Source organism: Macaca thibetana, chromosome 7, assembly GCF_024542745.1.
Source record: "Macaca thibetana thibetana isolate TM-01 chromosome 7, ASM2454274v1, whole genome shotgun sequence".
In the NCBI taxonomy this organism is placed as follows: Eukaryota; Metazoa; Chordata; class Mammalia; order Primates; family Cercopithecidae; genus Macaca; species Macaca thibetana.
In genome coordinates, this window is record NC_065584.1 from 99,682,562 (window position 1) to 99,707,779 (window position 25,218).

General features: G+C 41.7%; 1 protein-coding gene across 1 annotated transcript in view; it reads left to right on the forward strand.

The window, feature by feature from the left end:
- The window catches only part of IQGAP1 (IQ motif containing GTPase activating protein 1), a 209,616-nt gene that overhangs the window by 92,677 nt on the left and 91,721 nt on the right, over positions 1 to 25,218 (forward strand). Inside the window, exons 2-3 of the mRNA XM_050798029.1 lie at positions 1,421 to 1,674; positions 4,059 to 4,158. Coding sequence (XP_050653986.1) covers positions 1,503 to 1,674; positions 4,059 to 4,158 — 272 coding nt within the window. The 5' untranslated portion in view covers positions 1,421 to 1,502. The remainder of the gene's footprint in view (positions 1 to 1,420; positions 1,675 to 4,058; positions 4,159 to 25,218) is intronic.

The following is a 25,218-nucleotide window of genomic DNA, read 5'->3' on the forward strand; positions in this document are numbered from 1 at the left end:
GCTAAATCATGCTGAACTTGGCCCATTGAAGGGAGTAATAAAAAAAAATTAAAAAGAGAAACACAATTGCATTTGCACTCTAGAGAGAACACCGTGGTAACTGTGAGGATCTGGTTGGCAGAAGGGAGACTACAGCGTAATCACAACGGAGATGGAGACAAAAGTAGACACCTCAGAAATAAACACAGATTGGATGTAGGGCGTGAGGAAAGGAGCCTAGGGTATTCCCAGTGGGAATTGAGTACTTCTATGAATGGAGAATATAGCAGGAGCAGGGTCAGTATTTGACACGTGGGATTTGAAGTGTCTGCGCTATACACAGGTGAAAGTGTTCATTAGCTGAAAATACCAAGGGACTTCCAGATGATCTGGTCTGGTGATACATATTGAGGGGTCCTCAGCAGTTATAGGCGAGTGTAGAAAAGGTTACTGAGTGGGCAAAGAATAAACGGAAGAGGGCCGGGCGCGGTGGCTCACACCTCTAATCCCAGCACTTTGGGAGGCCGAGGCGGGTGGACTACCTGAGGTCAGGAGTTCAAGACCAGCCTGACCAACATGGTGAAACCCCCGTCTCTACTAAAAATATTTAAAAAGTAGCTGGGCGTGGTGACGGGGGCCTGTAATCCCAGCTACTTGGGAAGCTGAGGCAGGGAAGCTACTTGGGAAGCTTGAACCCGGGAGGCAGAGGTTGCAGTGAACTGAGATCACGCCACTGCACTCCAGCCTGAGCGACAGAGCAAGACTCCGTCTCAAATAAATAAATAAATAAGAAAAAGAAAAAAGAAAAAACAGAAGAGGGCTGCGCTCATAATACCGTTGAATACCAATATCTGAAGGGCAAGCCACAAGGTGCAGGGGGCAGAGGCATCCCTGGTAAGGGAAAAGAGTTCTTTAGAAAAGAACTTGCAAAGAACAATGTCAAGGGATCTAAAGGTAGGGAGTTTGGACAGAGTTCCGCTTTAGCATCTGCATCTCAAATACCTGGGTAATCTGGTGACTGCTGCCGAATCTAAGAGGACTGAGGCCAGGTTGCCAAACTGCGGAGAGTGGGGTTGGAGGGCTTTTATGGCAGTTTGGAGCCTGCTTGTGTCCGACAAGATACCCTGGGCCACCTTCTCCGAGTATTGGTGCAGAGGTTAGCTGGGCCGGCAAGAGAAGGGAGATGACCCACTACTTTGATTTCAGGCAGCAGACACCCGCAGTTTTTCGGTTAGAGTTGCGGATAGGGCGGTGGCCCTGGGGGCGGGGCTATGAACCTGGGCGGGCATTCCCGGCAGGGCAAGCTCAGCGTGAGCCCGATTGGAGGATGGGCTCTACCTTCTTCCTTCCGCCTACGGAGACGGTAGCGGGATGCAGAGCGGGGCCGGGCTGAGGGGGCGGAGTTGGGGGCGGGGTATGGTGACGCTAGCCCCGCCTCTTTCCGGCCGCTCTGGGCGGTGCGGCAGGGCGGTGTCGCTCGGGCGGTCCCGCTGGGCCTGGGCCTGCGGGGTGGGGTTGACGGCATGGGCGGGGCCTCGGGGACCCGGGCAAGCCCGCGCACTTGGCAGGAGCTGCAGCTGCCGCTGTCCGCGCCTCCAAGGTTTCACGGCTTCTTCAGCGGAGACCCGGGCTCGGCCGCCATGTCCGCCGCAGACGAGGTTGACGGGCTAGGCGTGGCGCGGCCGCACTATGGCTGTGAGTGCGGGGCTCTGCGGCGCGGGGCTTCGGGGCCGAGCTAACTGCAGACGAGGCGCGATTTCCTTGGGGGCTCGGCCGGGCGGGTGGGGCAGGGCGGCTGCCGGCAGCTCGGACCCGGAAGAGCCGCCCGGGTGGGTCGGCGGGCGGGGAGGCCCCTGGTGCTCGCCCCCTCGGGGTCCGAGGCGGCGGAGAGGACCTCCGAGGCCTCCCGCCCTAGCTGGGGCCGCGGTAGGGGGGAGCCCCACCCAGCCCCTCCCGTCGCCCAAGCTCGACCGAGATTGGGGAAGACGGCCTAGGGTGAGGTGGCAGGAGGACCGCGCAGGGCGTGTCCCGGGGACTGGGGTCTGGGTACGCGGGCTCTGCCCGTTTCGTGGAAAGGCGCTGCCCTAGTATTGCCTGCGGGGTAGACCAGGGTCCAGACCTGTCCGGCCCCAGGCTAGGTAAGAGGTGCCGTCCTGGGCAAGTCACTTCAGTTTTCTCGGGCTTAGTTCCCTCCTCAAGATTTCAAAAGTAAAATAGTAAAAAAAAAAAAAAAAAAAAAAAAAGAAACAAAATCCTAAGACTTCCTCATTTTCTGTTGTCGGCCCTGGACGTCATTGAACTGCAGGCAGGATTGGCTAAAGGAGGACCCTTTGAGATTATGAGGTTTTCGATTTTATTTTATATTCTGGGAATAATGTTCTTTTTTAAAGGATCAACATTTCACGCATCAACAGTTATTTGTGAGGTATTGTGCCACATTTATGAAATTAAAGATGAGTAAGATCAGGCCCTACCTCCAAAGAACGTTTTAATCAGAGAGTCGGACAGGTGTGCATGCTAATAATTATAAGGTGCAATAACGATGAAAGATGCTGAACTTACTAGCCATACAGAGTAATGTAGGTAAGGAGAAGGGGCTTGGGGAAGACAGTATGAGCACGGAAGGTGACTTTTTTTTTTTTTTTTGAGACAGAGTCTTTCTCTGTCGCCCAGCCTGGAGTGCAGTGGTGCAGTTTCAGCTCACTGCAAACTCCACCTCCCAGGTGCAAGCGATTCTCCTGCCTCAGTCTCCCGAGTAGCTAGGACTACAGGCGTCGGCCACCACACTGGCTAATTTTTGTATTTTTAGTAGAGACAGGGTTTCACCGTGTTGGGCAGACTGGTCTCAAACTCCTGATCTCAAATGATCTCCCCGCCTCGGCCTCCCAAAGTGTGAGCCACTGCACCTGGCCTGAAGGTGACATTTGAACAGAATCTTGAAGAATGCTGTGTAGAAAGTTTGACAGGTGGCCAGGCATAGTGGCTCCTGCGTGTAATCCCAGCACTTTGGTAGTCCGAGGTGAGAGGATCGTTTGAGGCCTGGAGTTTGAGACCAGCCTGGGCAGCATAATGAGACTCCATCTCTTAAAAAAAAAAAAAAAAAAAAAAAAAAAAAAAATTAGCCAGGCGTGGTGTCCCACGCCTGTGGTCCCAGCTGCTTGGGGCTGAGGTAGGAGGATCATTTGAGCCCAGAAAGTTGAGGCTGCAATAAGCCATGAATGTGCCACTGTACTCCAGCCTGAGTGACAGAACAAGACCCTGTCTCAAAAGAAAAACAGTTTGATAGGGCATGTGGAACAAGAGACAGGATTTGAGGGAAGGACATGAACAAAGGTATTGAAGAGTAGAGGGACACTGTGTTGGGAACTGAGTGGTGTGGACTGCACAGTGGTGGGAGGAAGGGCAGAGGAGAGTTTCCAAAAATAGTTGGGACCAGACTGGGAAAGGCCTTGAATGCCTTCCCAAGGAGTTAGGAATTTATTCCATACCTGGTGCCCATGAAGGAAGCAGATTGCTTCAAGGTTAAGCTCAGGCTTTGGAGACAGACTCTCCGGGTTTGGATTCAGGCCCTGCCACTTATTTGCCGTGGGCCTGGGCTCACCCAGCCTCAATTTCTTCATCTGTAAAATAAGACTGATAATCACAGGATTGTTGTGGGGTTTCAATGAGAGAATGCATGTAAAATGCTTAGTACAGTTGCTGTCACTTATTTCTCAATAACTGCTGGCTTTGGTCATTAATAAAAGAGGGAAACAACATTATCAGATCTGTATTTAGAAGGCATTCTGGCAGATAGGGACAGATTTCGGCCAAAATCTCAAGACAGTATTTTTCAAGATTACACTAAAACTTAGTACATATTTATACTATCATCCATGTTTAAAAAGGTCAAGATGAGTATAGTTGAAACCACATAGTTCTTGTTTTAGGAAAGTCATTGTAGTACATCTGGCTAGCTACACACTCATTAGTTACCCTGACTTTCTAGGTGAGTAGCAGGAAATTGATACTGTGGCAATCTTTTATCACTCAGGAACCCTACAGATCCTGGTGTTTACATTCTTTCTTTTATGTTTTAGCTGTCCTGGATAATGAAAGACTTACTGCAGAGGAGATGGATGAAAGGAGACGTCAGAATGTGGCTTATGAGTACCTTTGTCATTTGGAAGAAGCAAAGAGGTAAAGATTGGCTGGCTAGAGAGAAGATTAAGAGAAGGGAACTGATAATAGTGTGAATACAAATAAAGATTTCTTTGAGGCTGAGCACAGTGGTCCATGCCTGTAATTCCAACACATTGGGAGGCCAAGGTGGAGGGGAATCACTTGAACCCAGCTGTTTGAGACCAGATTGGGCAACATAGTGAGACCCTGTCTCTATAAAAAAAATTTAAAAAGTTAGCCGGGCATGGTGGTGCGCGCCTGTAGTCCTAGCTACTTGGGAGCCTGAGGAGGGAGGATCACTTGAGTCTGGGAGGTCGAGGCAGCAGTGAGCTGTGTTCTCATCACTGTGCTCTAGCCTGCCTGGGTGACAAAACTGTTTTGGGGGCAGGGGAAAAAAGAAAAGATTTATTTGAGTATATTATAGATGTAACTGGGAAGCTGGTGGTTGAGGGAATAAGTATAGGTAGGGTATTTATGGCAATAAGTAGCCTTGAGGACAGTTTATCATGAATTACTGTGATGAGCATTTAAGTGTACTGAAAAATTTTCCAGGTTTGTATTGTTCAGTTTTATGCTTATTGTACATGTTTTGGGCATTACCAACTGTCGGGTGGAAATAGCATTTTTAGGGTTTGAAGTTTTTGGCTTTAATGTTTCACTTATTCTTCATGAATTTTGATTTATATATGAATTGAGTCTCCTTCTATGACCTGTGGAGTGGGTGCTTGGTTTGGGAGGCTTAGCAGTGTAGTACTGTTGGTGTAGGTCCATCTGTTTGGCAATATTCAGAGGCAGCATCCTCTGCATTCTTTGTGAAGTGAATTTGTAAGGCTGTTCTTTTTCTTTTTCAGATGCCCTACAACCTTGTGGTCTTAATTTTAGAGTGTCAGTTTGGTATTATTGATTCATTTCTTTTGTTCTGGTGCTTGTGTTCTTTTGCAGAGTCCCAGGGTAGATGTAATTATAGATCATGTATTCTATAAGTGACCTTTGGTGAAGGCAAGTGAGGGATAATGAAATATTTGTAATTAACATTTAATAAAAGGGGTGTTTGAAATGGTGCTAATAAATGTGCACGTGTGTGTGTGTGTGTGTATGTGTGTGTTTTAATTCTGAAAATCTTAAAATGCTACAGGAAATTCCAGAGAACAATACAGCAAACATCTTTGTATCCCAGAACTAACAAATGTTAACACTTGAGATATTTCCCTTTCCTCTAAAACCAAACAAAACAAAACCAACATCGCTGCATTTAAAGTCTCTTTTGTGCCCCTCTGGTCCCGTTCTTCCTTCTCCTGGGGCAAACACTAACCTGTATTTTGCATGCCCTCTTGTATCTAGGCTTCCTTTCTGAGCTTAAAACTTCCAGGAAACTGGAGCTTGGGTTTCAGTGATGACTTAGGAGGATAACACTTGTCTTTCTAAATAATAGAAGATGACATAGCAAGACATGCTGTATCACTAGAAAAGGGCACATTTTCTCATGAAGTTTATAAGAAAACAAAAATTGTAAGTTCTCTGCCATTTAAATTGTGGATTTCTAGGTTTGGAAGGTCAAAGAATTTGAAAGCTGCAGCCGTTCTAAGAGACCATCTTGTGCTCTGTGGAGCTTTGGTGATTCCACTGAGGTGACCTGGGGGTGAGAGGGAAGAGCCTCAACACACCTTCCAAAGTAGCTCTGCTTTTGTTTTACTGTTGAATTTCCTGAAAAAATTCACTTTTTACAGAGGGTGTTTTAGCTAACACCTCCCCTTCCCCAAACACTACCACTAATCTAGTTCAACTGCTAATCTCGTTCAACCATCTCATTTAATGAGGAAACTGAAGCCTGAGTTTTTTGGTCTACTTGTAGTTTTCTTGATTGAAGAATAGTTTCCATCTTTTTTTTTTTTTTTTTTTTTTTTTTTTGTAGAGTCTCGCTCTGTTGCCCAGGCTGGAGTGCAGTGGCGTGATCTTGGCTCACTGCAACCTCTACCTCCCGGGTTCAAGCAATTCTCCTGCCTCAGCCTCCTAAGTAGCTGGAATTACAGGCACCTGCCACTACGCCTGGCTAATTTTTGTATTTTTAGTAGAAACGGGGTTTCACCATAATGGCCAGGCTGTTCTCAAACACCTGACCTCAGGTGATCTGCCTGCGTCAGCCTCCCAAAGTGCTGGGGGTTACAAACGTGAGCCACTGTGCCTGGCCTCATCATTTTTTTAACTGTGGTGGTTAACCAGATGTGTGCATTAGAATCACCTGGGTAACTTAAAAAAAAAAAAAAAATACAGCTATCTGGGCCTTACCATAGAAATTGTGGTTCAGTAGATCTGGGTGGGAGGTCCAGACACATACATAGTAGTCCCTCGGTATCTGTGGGGGTTTGGTTCCAGGACACCTGCAGATACCAGAATCCACAGTTGCTCAAAGTTCCTTATATAAAATGGCATAGTATTTGCATATAACCTTAGCATATTACATATTATATACTTTAAAACATCTGTAGATTACTATCATACCTGATCCAATGTAAATGCTACATAAATAGTTGTTACACTGTATTGTTTTATTTGTATCTTTATTTTTTTCTGACTATTTTTGATCCATAGTTTGTTGAGTCCATGGATGCAGAACCCACGGATAAGGAGGGCCGACTGTATTTTAAATGCCTCTAGTGATTCCGATGGTCCTTCCTTGCCCCCCACTCCTCCCCCTGTTGAGAAACAAGATTTAAAACAATTTTAGAACTTTGCCTTATGCTGGGATATCATGGCCTGAGTAAAATGTTACACTTCATCATATTTTCTTCATCAGGTGCTGCATTAGCAAGACATTTTATTTTCAGCTACTCTAGAGTGTCTTTTTTCCTGTCAGATGTTTTTTTCCAGTATAGTAGCCCATTTCCTTTAAAGACCACCCAGGGGCATGATCCCCTGGGGTGTTTTTTAGTTGAGTGCTTTTGCATACTTAAAAAGTAACTATCACGGTCGGTGTCTTATGCCTGTAATCCCAGCACTTTGGGAAGCTGAGGCAGGCGGATCACCTGGAGGTCAGGAGTTGGAGACCAGCCTGAGCAACATGGAGAATCCCCGTCTCTACTAAAAATACAAAATTAGCCAGGCGTGGTGGCAGCTGCCTGTAATCCCAGCTACTCGGGAGGCTGAGGCAGGAGAATTGCTTGAACCCGGGAGGTGGAGGTTGTGGTAAGCCGAGATAGTGCCACTGCACTCCAGCCTAGGCATCAAGAGTGAAACTGTCTAAAAAAAAAAAAAAAAAAAAAAAAAAAAAAAAAAAAAGGCAGTGGAGCCATTGTGATGATCTTTGGGTTTTTTTTTTTTTTTTTTTTTAAGGGAGGGCATAATAGTGGCATATTACCCTAGCACACCCTGCCCATTGGCCTGGCATCATGGAAAGGTGCCTGGTCTATTTTATGGAGGCAATCATAAAACTGGGTGTGGTGATTTTTGTTGTTGTTTAAGGCTTTGTTTTTAAAAAATCAATGTTGGAAGCACCTATTTAGATTGTATAACTAGAGAGGGCAAAGGAAAGAAGCCTGGGAATGTTATGGTGAGAGAAGAGGACTAGAATCCCTGTCAGCCACCTATGTGGCTGTTGCCACCCCTAAAACGTGTTGGGAGTGCACCAAGGACAAATGGCATGCTCTTTGTTATTAGCTAGCTATTAATCTCTTCCAGTTCTTTCTCCTACCTTGGTGAGCCGGGCTGTATCTTGTGTGTTCCTAGGGCCCCTCTTTCCCCTCTAGCACTAGGCCCAGTTTGCCTTTTTGGTTTGGTTCCATCCTGTTTCCTTCATAACCTCCACCCCTCCCAAGTTGGAGGAGCCCCAAGATCTGGGATTTACGGTAACTCCAAGGCCAGGAATAAAGATCATAGAGATCGGAGAGAGAAAAGGTTCCCCTCCTCAGTTCTATTTATAATACCTCTACTCCTCCTACTAAAAGCTCCACCTTTTAGTACAGTGGCCCCATTGTGTATCCTGGGGCTCTCCATTTTCTCCTCTGCCTGTAACAGAGCTCTTTCTTGGGAAAAGAGAGGAGTGTGTAGAGAGTGAATATGACTGTGTAGAGGCAGTGAGTATAAGTAAGAGAGTATAAGTGTAGAGAGACGAGAGTTTTCTGTCGGTGTGGGTTTGTGTTTCCCTGAAAGGTTAAGTGGGAAAATTTAGGGGTAATTCCTATAAATGATCACTGGGAGTGGTTGAGAAATAGAAAATGTAGAGATTTCTGTTTTTCTTCATTGTTTGGAGAGCAGCTTCAATATTGAAATTAAGCCGCTGTTCTAATGAAATATCACCTAATGATTCAAGGCTTTTTGCTAAGGGCTACACAATGGATCAAGGATTTTATGAGTCGCTTATACATCTTAAATTACTATTTATGCTTAAATCGAAGCTTATTTTTATCCTTTTGTCTGTTCTTATTGAGTTTTACATTTGTTTTGGCTAAGGAGCAGTTGTGTAGGAGTGATGAATACCATTTCATTCAGTTGAAGGAAATAACATTTAAATGTGTGAGGTATGTTCAGTGCTCAGGTCTTGGACAGGAGGAAGTAATAGATCAGAATAAGGTTCAGGTGAAAAGAACCAAGAAGAGAACATGTCAGGCAGGACAGAACAGGGAAGTCTGCACGTGAGAAGAAAGTATGATTAGTACTGGAAATGGAAGAAAATTCAGCTAGGTTAAAGGTCACAGGAAGAAAGTTAATTCCAGCATTCTGAGTTTCAGACAATTCCTGGTGTGCGCTTTCAAGTCTGTCATGGGCCACCTTTCTGCTGCTGAGTGCCCGTACCCCAACTCAAGGAGTAGGGCAACCCCTCTTGTAGAAGGGAAAGTAGGAATGCTGGCTGGTTGGAGATTGTCAGCAACTCCACGGTGGTAAGTTGAGCTTAGCACTAAATAGAAGCGTGTCACTTTTTGTAATTTAGAGGAATTGGAAAGGTGTCTTGGAAAGAAATTAGTTCTTGGGAACAAAGTCTTTTTTGTGCATATGTCTTTACTGTTGGCATAGAGCATTTTCTGGGATGGGCTCTTCAGATCTCTTCTCCGTGTAAGTGATATCAGAATTCCATGAACACTGGGATATGTCCAGGCTGGCACCCTGTGATCATGCAAATAGAGGTTAAGACATTTAAGAAGCAAGAAAACAAAATGGTTAGGCAAGGTGACTAGGAAGAATATCATGCCCAGCACTTCTAGAATTCTCAAAATGAGGAACTTCACTTAAATGTTGAGGGAAATCATTTTTAGGATGGTTACCCAAGCTCTCTTTGTACAGATGAGAAGTCTAGTTATCTCATGAGACCCAGTGTGACTAAGGGACCATAGCATGTAGCTGTGTAATGACATGGTGGCACTAGGAGCTGATCTATTCATTTATTTATAATTATAAATAAATTATTTCCCCTTCCAAGGGGAAGTATGGGGTGAGATTTATTCTTAACTCTTAAAATGGTGACATAGACCATTTTAAGAAGAAACCTCCATTCTTTTTTCTGATTTTAATTTAGTGCAACAGCCTTGGACAGGCTCCACCATAAGAAGTGGGTTGCATTTAAAAGTGTGTTTGTTAAAAGTGGTTGAAGCTGAGTGCTTTTCTACATCGTAACAATGTTGCAAATGGGGCATATTCATTTCTAATGTCGCTGCTGAAAGCTTTTTACCCTACCACGTAGCTGAAAATGTAGCAAAAAAAATTTTTTTTTTTTTTTTTCCCGGAGATGGAGTCTGGCTCTGTGGCCTAGGCTGGAGTACAGTGGTGCGATCTGGGCTCACGGCAACTTCCGCCTCCCAGGTTCAAATGATTCACCTTCCTCACCTCCTGAGTAGCTGGGATTACAGGTGCCCGTCGCCGCGCCTGGCTAATTTTTGTGTTTTTGGTAGAGAGGGAGTTTGACCATGTTGGCCAGGCTGGTCTCGAACTCCTGACCTCAAGTGATCCACCCACCTCGGCCTCCCAAAGTGCTGGGATTGTAGGCGTGAGACACCGCACCCAGCTTAGCAAAATTTAAAATTAAGAAATGTAAAGAGTCAACTAGTTAGTACCCATTATTATTACTAAGAAAAGTCATGTGATTCTATATTCTCATAGTACAAATAATTAAGTAAAATAGAAATTCAAAAAGTCTGAATAAAATGTCTTTGAAAATCTTGAATGTTGAGATATCTTACCACAGTGAAAAGAATCAGACTTTCTGTTTTGGCAGGTGTGAGTTCTGATTCTGGTTTTGCAAGTTGCTTAACCTCGCGGAGTGAGCCCAAATTTGTCCTTTGCAGAATGGGAACACTATGCATCTTACACAGTTACTGTGATGGTTAATTGCTTGGCACAGTGAAATACAGTAGGCACTCAATACACTTTTTTTTTTTTTCCCGAGATGGAGCCTTGCTCTGTCTCCCAGGTTGGAGCGCAGTGGCCCGATCTCAGCTCACTGCAAGCTCCGCCTCCCGGGTTCATGCCATTTTCCTGCCTCAGCCTCACAAGTGGCTGAGAGCATAGGCGCCCCCCACGATGCCCACCTAATTTTTTTCTTTTTTTTTTTTTTTTTTGAGACAGAGTCTCGCTGTCTCCCAGGCTGGAGTGCAATGGTGGGATCCCAGCTCACTGCAAGCTCCGCCTCCCAGGTTCACACCATTCTCCAGCCTCAGCCTCCCGAGTAGCTGGGACTACAGGCGCCCACCACCACACCCGTCTAATTTTTTGTTATTTTTTAGTAGAGACGGGATTTCACCGTGTTAGCCAGGATGGCCTTGATCTCCTGACCTTGTGATCCGCCCACCTTGGCCTCCCAAAGTGCTGGGATTACAGGCCTGAGCCACCGCACCCGGCCTGCACTCAACAAACTTTTATCCAAGCACCTGGATAAAGGATATCCTGAATTTTTTCCTTTCTTTCTTTCTTTTTTTTTTGAGACGGAGTCTCACTCTTGTCGCCCAGGCTGGAGTGCAGTGGCGCTACCTCGGCTCACTGTAACCTACACCTCCTGGGTTCAAGTGATTCTCCTGCCTCATCCTCCCAAGTAGCTGAGATTACAGGTGCCTGCCACCACACCCAGCTAATTTTTTATATTTTTAGTAGAGACCGGGGGTTTCACCATGTTGGCCAGGCTGGTCTCAGTCTCCTGACCTTGTGATCCACCCACCTCAGCCTCCCAAAGTTCTGGGATTACAGGCATGAGCCACTGTGCCCGGCCTCTTGAATTTTCACATTAAATCTGTAAAAGGAAAAGCAGATTTAACGTGAAGATGACAGGAATTTTCTTGCCACTTTCAAGGTCCTAAGGTTGGTAACCCTAGTTTTTTCACTTCAGACCTTAGCTTTTGCCTGAAGGAAAACACCAGAAACAGAGGATACTTCTAGGGATTGGAATGGGGTTAGAGGGTGTGAGTCTTCCTTTTTACTTAATACTGTACTATATATTTAAAATGCTTTTTACAGTGATAATTTTATAATGAAGGAAAAGAAGGGATTAAGAGGAGAAACTGTGTATATAATTTTTAGATCTAATCACAAATTCAGATTTTTAAGTTACTACGCAGATGTTCCTTGATTTATGAAGGGATTATATCCCAATAAACCCATTGAAAATTGAAAACATTGTAAGTCAGAATGCGTTTAATACACCTAACCTACTGAATATCATAGCCCAGCCCACCTTAATTGTGCTGAGAATACTGATGTTAGCTTACAGTTGGGCAAAATTATATAGCACAAAGCCTATATTACAATAAAGTATTGAGTATCTTGGCTGGGCGTGATGGCTCACACCTGTAATCTCAGCACTTTGGGAGGCTAAGGCAGACGGATCACTTGATTCCAGGAGTTCGAGACTAGCCTGGCCAACATGGTGAAACCCCATCTGTACTAAAAATACAAAAAACATTAGCTGGGTATGGTGGCATGTGCTTGTAATCCCAGCTACTCTGGAAGCTGAGGCACAAGAATCACTGGAACTGGGAGGTGGAGGTTGCAGTGAACTGAGATCACGCCACTGTACTGCAGCCTGGGTGATAGAACCAGACATTATCTCAAAAAAAAAAAAGGTGAATATAGGAAATTTTCCTTGAAAGAACAAAGATACTCCTACCTCAGCTTCTCGGGTACCTGGGACTATAGACCCACTCCATCTCACCTAACTAATTAAAAAAATATATTTTTTTGTAGAGATGGTGATTCTCTGTGTTGCCAGGCTGGTCTCCATCTCCTGGGGCTCAAGCTGTCTTTCTGCTAAAGTGCTGGGATACAGGCGTGAGCAGCCACACCCGGCCTGTATTGTCTTGATTTACTCTTTTCAGTGGCCATCTAATGTTCATAATTTATTTAGGTTTATTCCTGTTTAAAGTTCTATTGCTTTGATTGCTGGAGAGGTTAAACATTTTCTTATATATTTGTTTATCAGTATTATTTTCTTATGCAAATTTTCTATTTTTGTTATGTGCTTGGCTTCTAGGATCATGATGTTAACTTTTGTGAGCTCTTTTATAACATGGACATTGACTTTCTCTCGTATTTGCTACAAACATTTTCCCTTGATGTTTCATTGTATTTGTTTTCTTCATTGTAGTTTTAAATTTTTTTGAGTCTAAATGTCAGTCTTTTGATTTGTGATTTATTCTATCAACTCGAAGTCTAGCTAGTTTAATTTCTCTAAAACCTTGCAAAATTTTCAGTTTAATAATCTGTTGGCTTCATTTTTATATATTTGTAGAGATGGGGTCTTGTTATGTTGATTGTAAGGGGAACTTATCTCGAACTTCTGGCCTTAAGTGATCCTCCTGCCTCAGCCACCCAAAGTGGTGGAATTACAGGCCTCTAATATAGTTTAAAAACCAGCTGTTTATTATTAGCAATTGATGTCTATTTTGTCAAATATTATATATATATTTCTAGTTCTGGACTTTTACATTCTATTATGGTGAACCATATTTCATTTTTCTGAGAAAAATATATGTGACTTTGTTTACTTATACCTCTTATTATTGAGAAACAACATCTGAAGCTAGCTTAATTTTAACTCTGACAAGTAACTTGACTTTTTTTTTCTTTTCCTTTTTTTGTGACTTGAAATTTGTAGAATTGTTGTTCCTTGAGGTATAAACATTTCCCCAGTTAACATGTTAGGGTTGATACTGGCTTAACAATTTTGCCTGTAATGTGGAGACTCTTCTTGGTTTATAATGTCTCTTGTTTGTTTATTTTAGCTCTAGGAAATTGTCCGTTATGCCTGTATTGATTAATTCTGATCATTAGTTAGATCTATGTAGTCTATGACTCTTCTTCATTTTGTTTATGTTAAATAAGCATTCTAGGTATGTGTCTCACATACATCTTTTGTTGCACTGACTTGATTTTCTACAGTCTTGATATTTTTTCCTTGGTTCTGTTAACCACAGTTGCTTTGTCCTATTGTAGTTTTTATTTTTAATTAAGTCCTTTTCTGTCTCCATTCTTGTTAATAACTTAAATGATCTCTTTTTAGTTCATGAAGAATAGTGTGGCACAAAAGATCCTTTCAAGGTGAAAAAAAAGAAGCGGGTAGCCAAGAGAGTTGGGTTACATAGTTTACCACTTTCCCTTATAATCAATAGGTGTTGAAATAGATGTGACTATGAAAAACCAGTGTTAATTGGGCAGCTGAGCGAATGGATTGTCCACCAGTCAAGGCTGGGGAAAAAATCTGGCTGGGCTAAGTGTGGCCCATTAGTTTGACCTCATTTGGCATGTATTTCTTCTAGTCTTAAGGTCAGAGCAACTGTTTTTATATATTTTAATATCCCTAATGACAAAACAGTAAAAATACATTTGAGGACCCAAGTTGGCATGTTCTGGGAATTTCATTTTCCAGCTTAGTGTGGTGACCTGCCTCTGATTGCTGTACAATTCCTTCTGCTTCACAGTGTCACATCTGGGAATACCAGTTGGTAGTGGAACCTGTTTTGAACATTTTTAAGCCTTGTGGTATCTGATGGACACTTGGTTGTTTCTAGCTGGTGCTAAATAAACCCCTTTACAAGTATTTGTGTAAGAAAGTGCTGGTAGGCAAAGTGAGAACATCCGGAAGTGATTCATATTACTGTGGTTGTTTGCTTAATTCAGGACTTGGTTGCCTAGAGACCGTATCTTTGAGCTAGCTGAGTGAAGCGCCAGTGGAACGTGGAGGGCCTGTGGCCTACCGGATCAAATCAGGGCTCTGCTCCTTCATTTTTTTTTCTAGAAGTCTCTTAGTAATCTGATTGATCTCTGTGGTTTGACAGTGTGTGAATTAAAAAAATCTTAAACATATAAATGTTTAAGAAAGATCTGGTTAATGGTTTATTTTGAAGAGTAAGAGTTTACTTGCTTAAGTTTGAATGTTGGGTGAAAATTTTTTTTAAAATAGTTGTATGTTGGGAAGTATTAGTTATTTCAATACGGCATTTTATTCTAGAAACCTCCGTACTTTACCTTTTTTTTTTTTTTTTTTTTTTTTGAGACTGAGTCTGGCTCTGTCGCCCAGGCTGGAGTGCAGTGGCCGGATCTCAGCTCACTGCAAGCTCCGCCTCCCGGGTTTACGCCATTCTCCTGCCTCAGCCTCCCGAGTAGCTGGGACCACAGGTGCCCGCCACTTCGCCCGGCTAGTTTTTTGTATTTTTTAGTAGAGATGGGGTTTCACCGTGTTAGCCAGGATGGTCTCGATCTCCTGACCTCGTGATCCGCCCGTCTCGGCCTCCCAAAGTGCTGGGATTACAGGCTTGAGCCACCGCGCCCGGCCAGTACTTTACCTTTAAGGCAGCTAAAGGAAAGCCAAAATAATCCCGCAAAACAAAAAACCAAAAACCTGCAATTTGCGAGACAATCATAATCTAAAATATTTTCTGTCTGTCCCAAAGTCAGCGTATTCCCCTTGCCTCTCCCCCTCTTCCTCATTGTCATGATCAGTACCGTTTATTGCATACTTTCTACGTGCAAGGCACTGTGCTAAGCACATTACATGCTTTATCTAATTAGCTATTCTTGAAGCCCTGTGAGGTGCTTATTATCTACATTTAACAGATAAGAAAGCAAAGCTCAGAGAGGTTAACTCATTCATCTAGTAAGTGGTTGATCCAGATTTTAGGTTTGGCAAGGACTCTGAAGTCCTTTCTCTTAACTGCCATATTAGTCTGCTGCTGCTGTACTTCTGCTTCTAAAAATAATGACAACAGTAGTAACTGCTGTTAATTAAGCGGAATGATGATGGAGTTTACATATAACATTATTGTGAGATAGGCGTTATTTTTATTTTAAAGAGGGAAAAAAATAGAGTTGATAACACTTTTCCCAAGGTCATATATTGGAATTCAAGCCCAGGTTTGTGACACCAAAGCTGGTGCTCTTAACTTCTGCAGGCGCTGAAGTAGCAACATTGAAGTCCAACCTCTTTAATTGGTGCCCAGAGACATTAAGTAACTTGTGTAGTTTTCAAGTCAGTAAGGGAACTCTATCAGTTTCCTGCCACTTATTTTGGAGTCTCTTCCACCAGCCACCTGAGGGAAAGTCTCCAGTTGTCTTACATATTTTTGTGTCTAACTAGCTTGTTGGACCCTTCCTAATTGCTTCTCTTCTTCATAACTTGGTATCTGCTTTGGATTTAGCTTAGAAAGGTGTTCCTTCCTGCCACTTTCTTGTTTGTTAAAGAGTTACTTCATACAGACAGGAGTGGCAAATTGGATTGGAAATTGCCTTGGATCATTTGGTAAGAACTGTATTTTGGGGTTGTGGGAGGAGGAAAGTCCTGTCTAAAAGCCTCTATTACTTCTTTACTCAGAATACCTTCCTGTTGACTCATTGGAAATCATAACAGAAAGCAGAAGGAACATTGGAGAGGCAGCTGCCAGCCCAGGGCTTGGCTTCTGTTGGGGCAGCTGTTTGGGGGTTGAGACACACTGGGCTCTAAGATCTGTGAGGTTTCTGTAGCAGAAGGAAATTGTATTACTCTGATAGGTATTTATTCATCAAGTGAAGAAGTGTCAGACTGTTGCTTGGGATCATTGATAAACAACATAAGAAATTAAAAATATTTTCTTGAATAGAATTAACTAGTGATCCTAAAAACAGAATGAACTGAGGAATACAACAGGGAATGGGGCAAAATTAGAAAAGGAAAAGTTGAAAAGAAGAGGAAAAAAAACTTAGGATCATTAAAAATAGGAAAATGATAACATTTAAATAGAAAAAGTCTCACAGATATGCAGTGTGCCTTAATCAGCAGGTCATTTTACTATAAATAACATATCTCAGATGACCTTTAAAACAGCTAAAAGTAAACAAAGTTTGTCTTTTACTTAAATGACTATTATAACAAAATGTTTTTTGGAGCTGGGCACTGTGGCTCACACCAGTAATCCCAACACTTATGGAGGCCGAGGAGGGAGGGTAGCATCAGGCCAGGAGTTCATGACCAGCCTAGGCAACATATTCAGACCCTGTGTCTACAAAATATAAGAAATTTAAAAAAGTCAAGTGTGGTGGCACACACCTGTAGTTCCAACTACTCCGGAGGCTGAAGTGGGAGGATCACTTGAGCCTAACTAAGAGTTCCAGGCTGCAGCAAGCTATGATCACACCGCTGCACAAAAATGTGTTTCTTCCCTGAAGACATACTATGTCATTAGTTTGGGCAATGCCTTTTCATAATTGATAGTTTGAAAAGGTAGTGTTTGACAATGGCTTGACTTTTGGGTTTTCCTTAATTTGAGAATCCCCATAGAAATGTTTTTTTAGATAGATTTGGTCTTAATTTAAAAGTTGTAAATTTAAAACATTTTGTTCTTAGAAACAGGTAATACACAGACATGATACATAATTCAGAGACTATGCAAGTATATAACACTGAAAAAAGTCTATATTCTTAGTCTTCTTTCTCTAGCTATTCAGTTATTTTCCGCACATGGAACTGCTATCATGATTGTGTCTCTTTCCAGAGATATTCTGTGCATATAAATACACATCACTTTGATTTATTTAGAAGTGGTAGCACACTGTACATTTTGCTTTGCATCTTTTTGTTGTTGTTTTTTGAGATGGAGTCTTGCTCTGTTGCCCAGGCTGGAGTGCAGTGGTATAATCTTGGCTCACTACAACCTCCACCTTCCAGGTTCAAGCAATTCTCCCACCTCAGCTTCCCAAGTAGCTGGGACTACAGTCATCTGCCATCACGCCTGGCTAATTTTTGTATTTTTAGTAGAGAGAGATTTCACCATGTTGGCCAGGCTGGTCTTGAACTCCTGACCTCAGGTTATCTGCCCACCTTGGCCTCCCTAAGTGTTGGGATTACAGGCATGAGCCACTGTTTTGCTTTGCATCTTAAGATTCATTTCACATGAGTGAATGTGGAATGAAGTGCCTCTTTTTTTCCCTCACAGTTCCTTAGTTATCAGTTTTGGAGTTAACCTGTTAATGGACATTTTCTCTCCAGCTTTTGCTGTTATAAAAAGTGCTGTGGTTAGTCACTTTGTAGGTATGCCATTGTGCATGTATGAGTATTCTTGCCGGACAAATTTCTAAAAGTGTAATTTCTGGGTCAAAGGGAATATGCATATTTAGTTCTCATAAATATTGTCAATTTGCTCTCCTAAGAGGTTGTACCAGTTTACACATCTGCCTGTCAATAATGTACATATAAGAAGGCTATTTCCCCTTTAATTTTACCAATCCAGAGTATTACAGATTTTTTACATTTGCCAGGTTCATAGGTGAAAATGGTATTTCATTGTAGCTACATTTTTGGATTATCTAATTATGAGTGAAGATGAGCATCTTTACATGTGTTTAAAAGCCATTTGTATGTTCTTTTCTGTGAACTGTTTCGGCAGCATCCTTTGCTCATTTTTCTATTGGATTATTGTTCTTTTTCTTATTGGTAAGAGCTCTTTATATATTGAGGAAATTGGCTCATTGTACACTATGAATGTTATAAATATTTATTCCACTTTGTCCTTTAATTTTTTTTTTTTTTTTTGAGAAAGTCTCATTCTGTTGCCCAGGCTGGAGTGCAGTGGTGTGATATCGGCCAGATTCAAGCGATTCTTGTGCCTCATCCTCCCGAGGAACTGGGATTATAGGCTCTTACCACCACACTGGGCTAATTTTTGTATTTTTTAGTAGAGACAGGGTTTTGCCATGTTCACCAGGCTGGTCTTGAACTCCTTATCTCGGGTGATCCGCCTGGCTTGACCTCCCAAAGTGCTGAGATTACAGGCATGAGCCACCTCACCCGGCCATTGTCCTTTAAATTTTGACTTTGTATTTCAAATAAAGTTTTAAAATGTTATTGAACTTACTAATATTTTACTTTTAGCTTTTGAATTTTTTGCATGATTTTTAAAGAGTCCTTATCTATCCTGAGATTATATAAAAATATTCTCCCATGTTTTCCTCTAGTATGTTTAGGATGTAAAGTGTTTTAATATTTAACTCTTTTATCCATTTGGAATTTATTTTGGTGTGAAGAGTGAGATAGAGATCCTGCTTTTTTGAGTTTTGGATTGTATCTTACATTTCGAATCTTAGCAGTGTCTTAGGAAATGTGCTCTGGAGGGTGTCTTGTGCTCTAGTTTATGAACTGATATCTTAATTTTTTTCAGAACAAGGCAACTTCAACTGTTGAGCTTTTTGAAACATATGGCTTAACTATCCTTTTAGGGAATTTGGTTAGGATTTTCCAGAGTGCTTTCAAGCAAGTTATATTGTAATGCTAAACAGATTAATTGTGTGTAGTAAAGTTGACATTGAGAAAACAGGTTTTGGATTAACAGCTTTGACATACAGACTGTGAAGAGATGACTAGACTTGCCAAACTAACAATTTATTCTTTGTGTTAAAGAAGAGTGCAAATTTGGAGTTTGAAAAACTGTGTGGCTGACTTTCTAGATCGGTATTTTTTGAGGTATATTGTGCTGTGATGTTAAAGAAAGGGTTTAGTGGTGAAATAAGTTTCAGAAATACTGAGTTAAAACCAAGCCAAATATTATTTAAGTGGCAAATTACTTGGGATCTTTATCATAGACTTGTAAATTCTGTCTCCAAGGCCGAGGATAGTGTATGCAGTATTCTTCAAACCTACTTTATCAGTAGTGTTCCAGGTTTTTGTTTTTGTTTTTTTTTTTGGTTTGCGAACACTTTTTCTATCAGAGTTATGGATTTAAGGGACTATTTTTTCTTTCTTTTACTTTATTTTTTATTTGTGAACTCTAAGACTGTCTTAAAGAGAGACTATTTCAAATAAGAATTTGGGAGATGTTCATTGTCAATTCTCAGCTATTTTGTGTTTTATGATAGTTTGTTTACATTCTCCATTGAGTTATCCAGTTCTTGGCTTATAGAGCTTAAATTAAAGCCATAATTGTACTAATTGGATAGGTATAATTGCTTAGTGATCTTTAAAGCATTGCAAAGATGGGAGTGTGATTTTTAAAAATGGGGGTTGCAAATGTAGTAATTATTAAAAAGGAAAAGATAAATATCACAAATTCTGGTCTAGTAAACTAGTTTCTGGCAAAACATTGGACCAGAAAAATTCCAGAGCCACGTTGTCAGATGGATAACTTATGAACACTTAGCGAGAAAAGTGATGCTTGGGAGCCAACATGAGCTCCCTAAGAAAAGCCCTGTCACATTAACATCATTTCCTTTTGGACAGGGTCACCAGATTGGTGAATCAGAGAAAAACACATACCTGGCAATTTTTTGTATTTTTAGTAGAGACAGGATTTCACCGTGTTAGCCAGGATAGTCTCGATCTTCTGACCTGGTGATCCGCCCGCCTCGGCCTCCCAAAGTGTTGGGATTACAGACATGAGCCACCGCGCCCGGCCGGGGTTTGTTTTTGGGTGGTGAAAGTGTTCTGGAATTAGATAGTGATGATGGTTGCACAACATTGTGAATATTCTAAAAGCAACTGAATTATATATTTAAAATGAGTTTATGTTACGAATCGTATCTCAGCAAAAAGAGCTGCAGATTTTTAGTTCAGAGAAAGCACTTTTAGGGCATGTTATTTGTAAACATTTTGATTGGGACTTACTAGGGCGTCAGTGACGTGTCAGTGAAATTTGGGTTTTACTTGTTTCTGGAGAGATGGTTAATATATTGTAAGACACATTTTGCTTTCAATATACCGTGAATCTAATAATGAAATTCATTAGTAGTAAGTGTGATATCCTACATTGGAGTTCAAAAAGTGTACAGGATAAGGGAGAGAAGTAGCGTTAGTGGGAATAGCATAAGTGGGAAACGAAAACAAAATGAAAGAAACCTGAGAAGTTCATTAACTCATTAGTAGATATATGGTATATGCAGCCAAGGAAAAGACGGTTCCACTGTCCTCTGGACTAATCAGAGGCTTCCTGAAATTGGTATTTAGTTCTGGAGGCCATACTTTAAGATGGATCTTATAGTGTAGAGCAAGGATGTTAGATTTGTGGTAGGTTATTTCACACCCACAGCAAGCACTGCTGATAGATCAGAATCCTTTTCAACATAGAAGCTGAAGAACCCCTCCCAATCAGTGGGTGTTGGTCGTCCATTAGTTGAGACTTGGTTATTGCTCTGGGATGAGAGGATGTTTGATGAGCATGACCAGGATGATAAAGGGTCTACTAATTATGATGTATGAAGAATAATTGAGAATACTGAGGCTATATAACATGGAAACAAGATTTAGAAGGAATATAAAATCAGAATCTCAGAAGCTCAACCTTTCATCCAGTTTAGGAATTCAGTCAACTGTCATATTAACATTTTACTACTTCACTAAAAAATTCCTGGGAGATGGGAGAGAGGTTCATTTTGTCATATGTGGTGCCAGGGGAACAGAACTGGACAATGGAAATCTGCTTAATAGGAGGATAATTTCTTATATAACAATAAAGAAATTTCCAAACAGTGTCTGAGCTGCTTTGGGAAAACCCATTTGCAGATTTTCAGTCTTAGACTGTGTAACAGTTTAATGGAAGATTGTTATGTTCTAACCTAAGTATTTTCTCAAGTTATTTAAAAACAGTTTTTATTTTCATTATTTTCATTTCCTGTGTTATTAAAAACCATTTTTATTTTGAATGACTTGATTCTATTCCATTGCTCATTTTTTTCTAACATGGCTAAGAAGTTGGGAAAATTCCTCCAATAAAATAATTACTTTAAAGCAAGTAAGACACATTTTTAGCTCCTCCATTGTTCAGGACACTCTGGGAGCACTGAAGAAGATGCGAAAGTATAAAACAGCCCTGCCTTTAGGAGGTTACGGATCAATTGAACAGACAGGGCATAAACATTTGAAAAGTTACCCAACATCAGAGAATGAGAGGTCTCAGTATCACAAGGCAATATGTAATTGCTGAGGAAATGATGCACATAGTTAATGTGTGAGAGTTTAGATGAGGGAAAGATTATTTTATGGCTGGGTTTTGCAAGATAAGCTGGCATTGTATGGTCAGGCTTTTCCCTTTCATGGGAAAACATAACACTATGTATATTTGTCTTGTTCTCTGTGCTCCTTTAGAGTTGAAGCTCTTTCCACTTCCTGGCACCCAATGGCACCTGTCACTGCAGTGCTTTTCACAAAGTAGGTGCTTGGGGATATTAAGTTGAATGAGTACAGAGTTGTGTGGGATGTGGGGGTTGTGGTAGGAAAAAGAATTTCAGTGTTATGGTGATAAGAGCTTGGGGTAATTTTCTGTTTTTGTTTTGTTTTTCTTTTATTATTTGGTTATAATTGAGACCAGGAGTAATATGGTCCCTAAGCAAGAGAGAAAGAACAGTGTGTGTCTTTCAGTAGAGTCTTTCTAATTTATTCAAAGATAAATTAGAAAAGGATTCCACCCTTATGTACATAAATAACTATTAGGCGATAAAGAGATATAAAGTGCCATAAGAAAATTTAGAAGAAGTTTGGAACGAGAAGAGATTATTTCTGATGGTAGGTCATGAAAGGTTTGTGGAGGAGAGGTGACTTTTGAAGGTAACATTTGAATTGGCAGAGATGGGTGGGGCTGATCACCTAAAAGTTATACTAAACCTTTTATTCTTTGTTGGCATCCCTGTCTCTACCTTCCTGCATCATGGCTTGATGACATCTGTTTTCTCTCAAAACTTCTTCACGTTTTGGCCCTAACAAATTTACCCCATCTCATTTAACATGGTCTCTTAAAAAATTAATTATTTTTTAGAGAAAGGATCTTGCTCTCTTGCCCAGTTTGGAATGCAGTGGCGCAATCATAGCTCATGGCAGCCTGGAACTCTTGGGCTCCAGCCATCCCCAGACCTCAACCTTGTGAGTAGCTGGGACTGCAGGTGCATGCCACCACGTTGGCTTAACATGCCATCTTGACCTCCTTCCCTGTAGCAGTGGGAAAAACATATTTTTTCTCCTAACACTTAACCTTCTATCTGTGATCTAGATCTAGATCCTGTCCTACCTTCTTGTCTTCTAGGGTTCTTACTCCAATATGATTTTCCCAACTATAACTTGCACTTTTTTCCTGCTGGTTCTTTCTCTTTAGCACATGAACATCCTCACCCGTTCAAGATACACTTCCTTAATCCTAGACACTCTGATTGTTGTCCCCTCTTTGTTCTTTCAAGGAAAATTTCCTATAATCACCTTTTTTTTTTTTTTTTTTTTTTTTTTTTGAGATAAGGTCTGGCTCTGTCACTCAGGCTGGAGTGCAGTGAGTGGCACAATCTTGCCTCATTGTATTTTTAGTAGAGATGGGGTCTTACCATGTTGGCCAGGCTGATCTCAAACTCGTGACCTCAAATGATTCACCCGCCTTGGCCTCCCAAAGTGCTGGGATTACAGACGTGAGCCACTGTGCCAGGCCTTAAATTTTACATTTTTTGTAGAAACGGGTTTCACCAGGTTGCCCAGCCTGGCCTGGACCTCATGAGCTCAAGTTATCCCTTCACCTTGGTTTACCAAAGTTCTGGGATTACAAGTGTAAGCTACTGTGCCCTGCCCCTATATTCACTTCCTTATCTTAACTCATTTGGATGTAATTCCTGTGCCTTCCTTTTCCCCATTGAAATTTCTCTTGCTCATACCACCAATGACCTAATTGCTGTGTCCCATGGCAATTTTTCTAGTACTCAATCTCTGCAGCATATGTCACTCTTGCCTGTCCACTTCATGGAGTTTTCTTCCTTTTAATTGGGTATCTTTTTTATACTTTCTGAATTTCGAACTGTGTATTGAAGTATTGACCTGTGTAAAAAATATATTGCCTATCTAAGAAAATCAGTTAGTGTTCCTCTGGGAAACTCACTTGGTCATCCTTCCTTACCCCAGGTCTAAGTTAGATGTTCCTCTCTCATGTATCTTTATTGTAACTTTTCTCTTCCCTAATACATTGTTAGCCTTAGAAGGCAAGTACTCCCTCCCCTCCCCTCCCCTCCCCTCCCTTCCCCTTCCCTCCCCTCCCCTCCCCTCCCCTCCCCTCCCCTCCCTTCCCCTCCCCTCCCCGTCCCTTCCCCTCCCCGTCCCTTCCCTCCCTTCCCCTTCTTCTCACAGGTTTCACTCTGTTACCCAGGCTGGAATGCAGTGGTGTGATCTCCGCTCGCTGCAGCCTGAACGCCCCCAGGCTCAGATGATCCTCCTTGCCTCAGCCTCCCAAAGTGCTGGGATTATAGGTGTGAGCCACCTCACCTGGCAGTACTATGTTCTTAATGTGTATCATAGTTAACCCCCATTATTATTTTTCTTTTTTTTTTTTTTTTTTTGAGACGGAGTCTCGCTCTGTCACCCAGGCTGGAGTACAGTGGCCGGATCTCAGCTCACTGCAAGCTCTGTCTCCCAGGTTTATGCCATTCTCCTGCCTCAGCCTCCTGAGTAGCTGGGACTACAGGCGCCCGCCACCTTGCCCGGCTAGTTTTTTTGTATTTTTAGTAGAGACAGGGTTTCACCATGTTAGCCAGGATGGTCTCGATCTCCTGACCTCGTGATCCGCCCGTCTCGGCCTCCCAAAGTGCTGGGATTACAGGCTTGAGCCACCACGCCCGGCCCCCCATTATTATTTTCTTACTAAATAATAGATGTGAAAATTAAATTTTTGACATAATATGGCTCTAGCGGAGGATTGCTTTTACAAAGAAATAGGTATCTGTCTTATACTTTGTAGAGGACTCTTACCTGTTTTTTTCTTAAGAGCTGCTCACAGGTTAGTAATGATTAGGCTGTAGCTTCTGAGACTTAGCTATCTTCTAGATTTAACTCAGTTTTGGAATTTCATTTCATTTCAAGATTAAAAAGTTTTTCATGCTCTATGATAAGTGGTAAACTAGGGATGGATGGATAGATAGACAGCTGACCATGGTAATGTTTCACCAGACTCTAGATCTGAAGACTTGATCAAGGAGTAGGTAGTTAATCTATTAGCCCAGACTTAAACAAACAAACAAAAAACCTTATTGGAGTTTAATACACATCCCACAAAATCCACCTGTTTTTAATGTACAATTCAATAATATTTAGTAAATTTACTGAGTTGTGCAACCCCTCACTATGATCTAGTTTCCATTGCTCCAATAAGACCAGGGACCCTATTGAAATAAAACAATTCGACATGTTATTTTGACAAGTCGACTTGACCTCCTCTGTCTGATTATGCTAAGAATGAAGTGATTTGCTCAGGGGTCTGTATTAGATATAAATATACACAGAAGTTAAATATGTAACTTGAAGCAAAAACATTTCCCTGTTTTTCACTTATTCCTATAGCTTTTCAGATTGGCCTAATTTATACTCAAGTTTCCTTTGAAACAAATACTACCAAGATTTCTTATTTTCCTTTATGGTTTGGAAAACAAGCCTTTTTTGTTTCTTGGCTGGATTACTGCAACACTTTCTCTAGTGTCTCCTCACTTCTCTCTAGCCCCTTCTCCTAATCTACAACTGCTCAGAATGGTCTTTTGAATTAAATCTTATTAATTCCTGTGTAAATCCTTCCAAGGGTCTGCACATTCTCTGCCCTTGGCCTGATGTATTCTCCCTTATCAGCACACACCGCAAGTCTTTCAAGACTTATAAAATCAATACCATTTTCTCTGGGAAGTCATCCTGATTCCCTT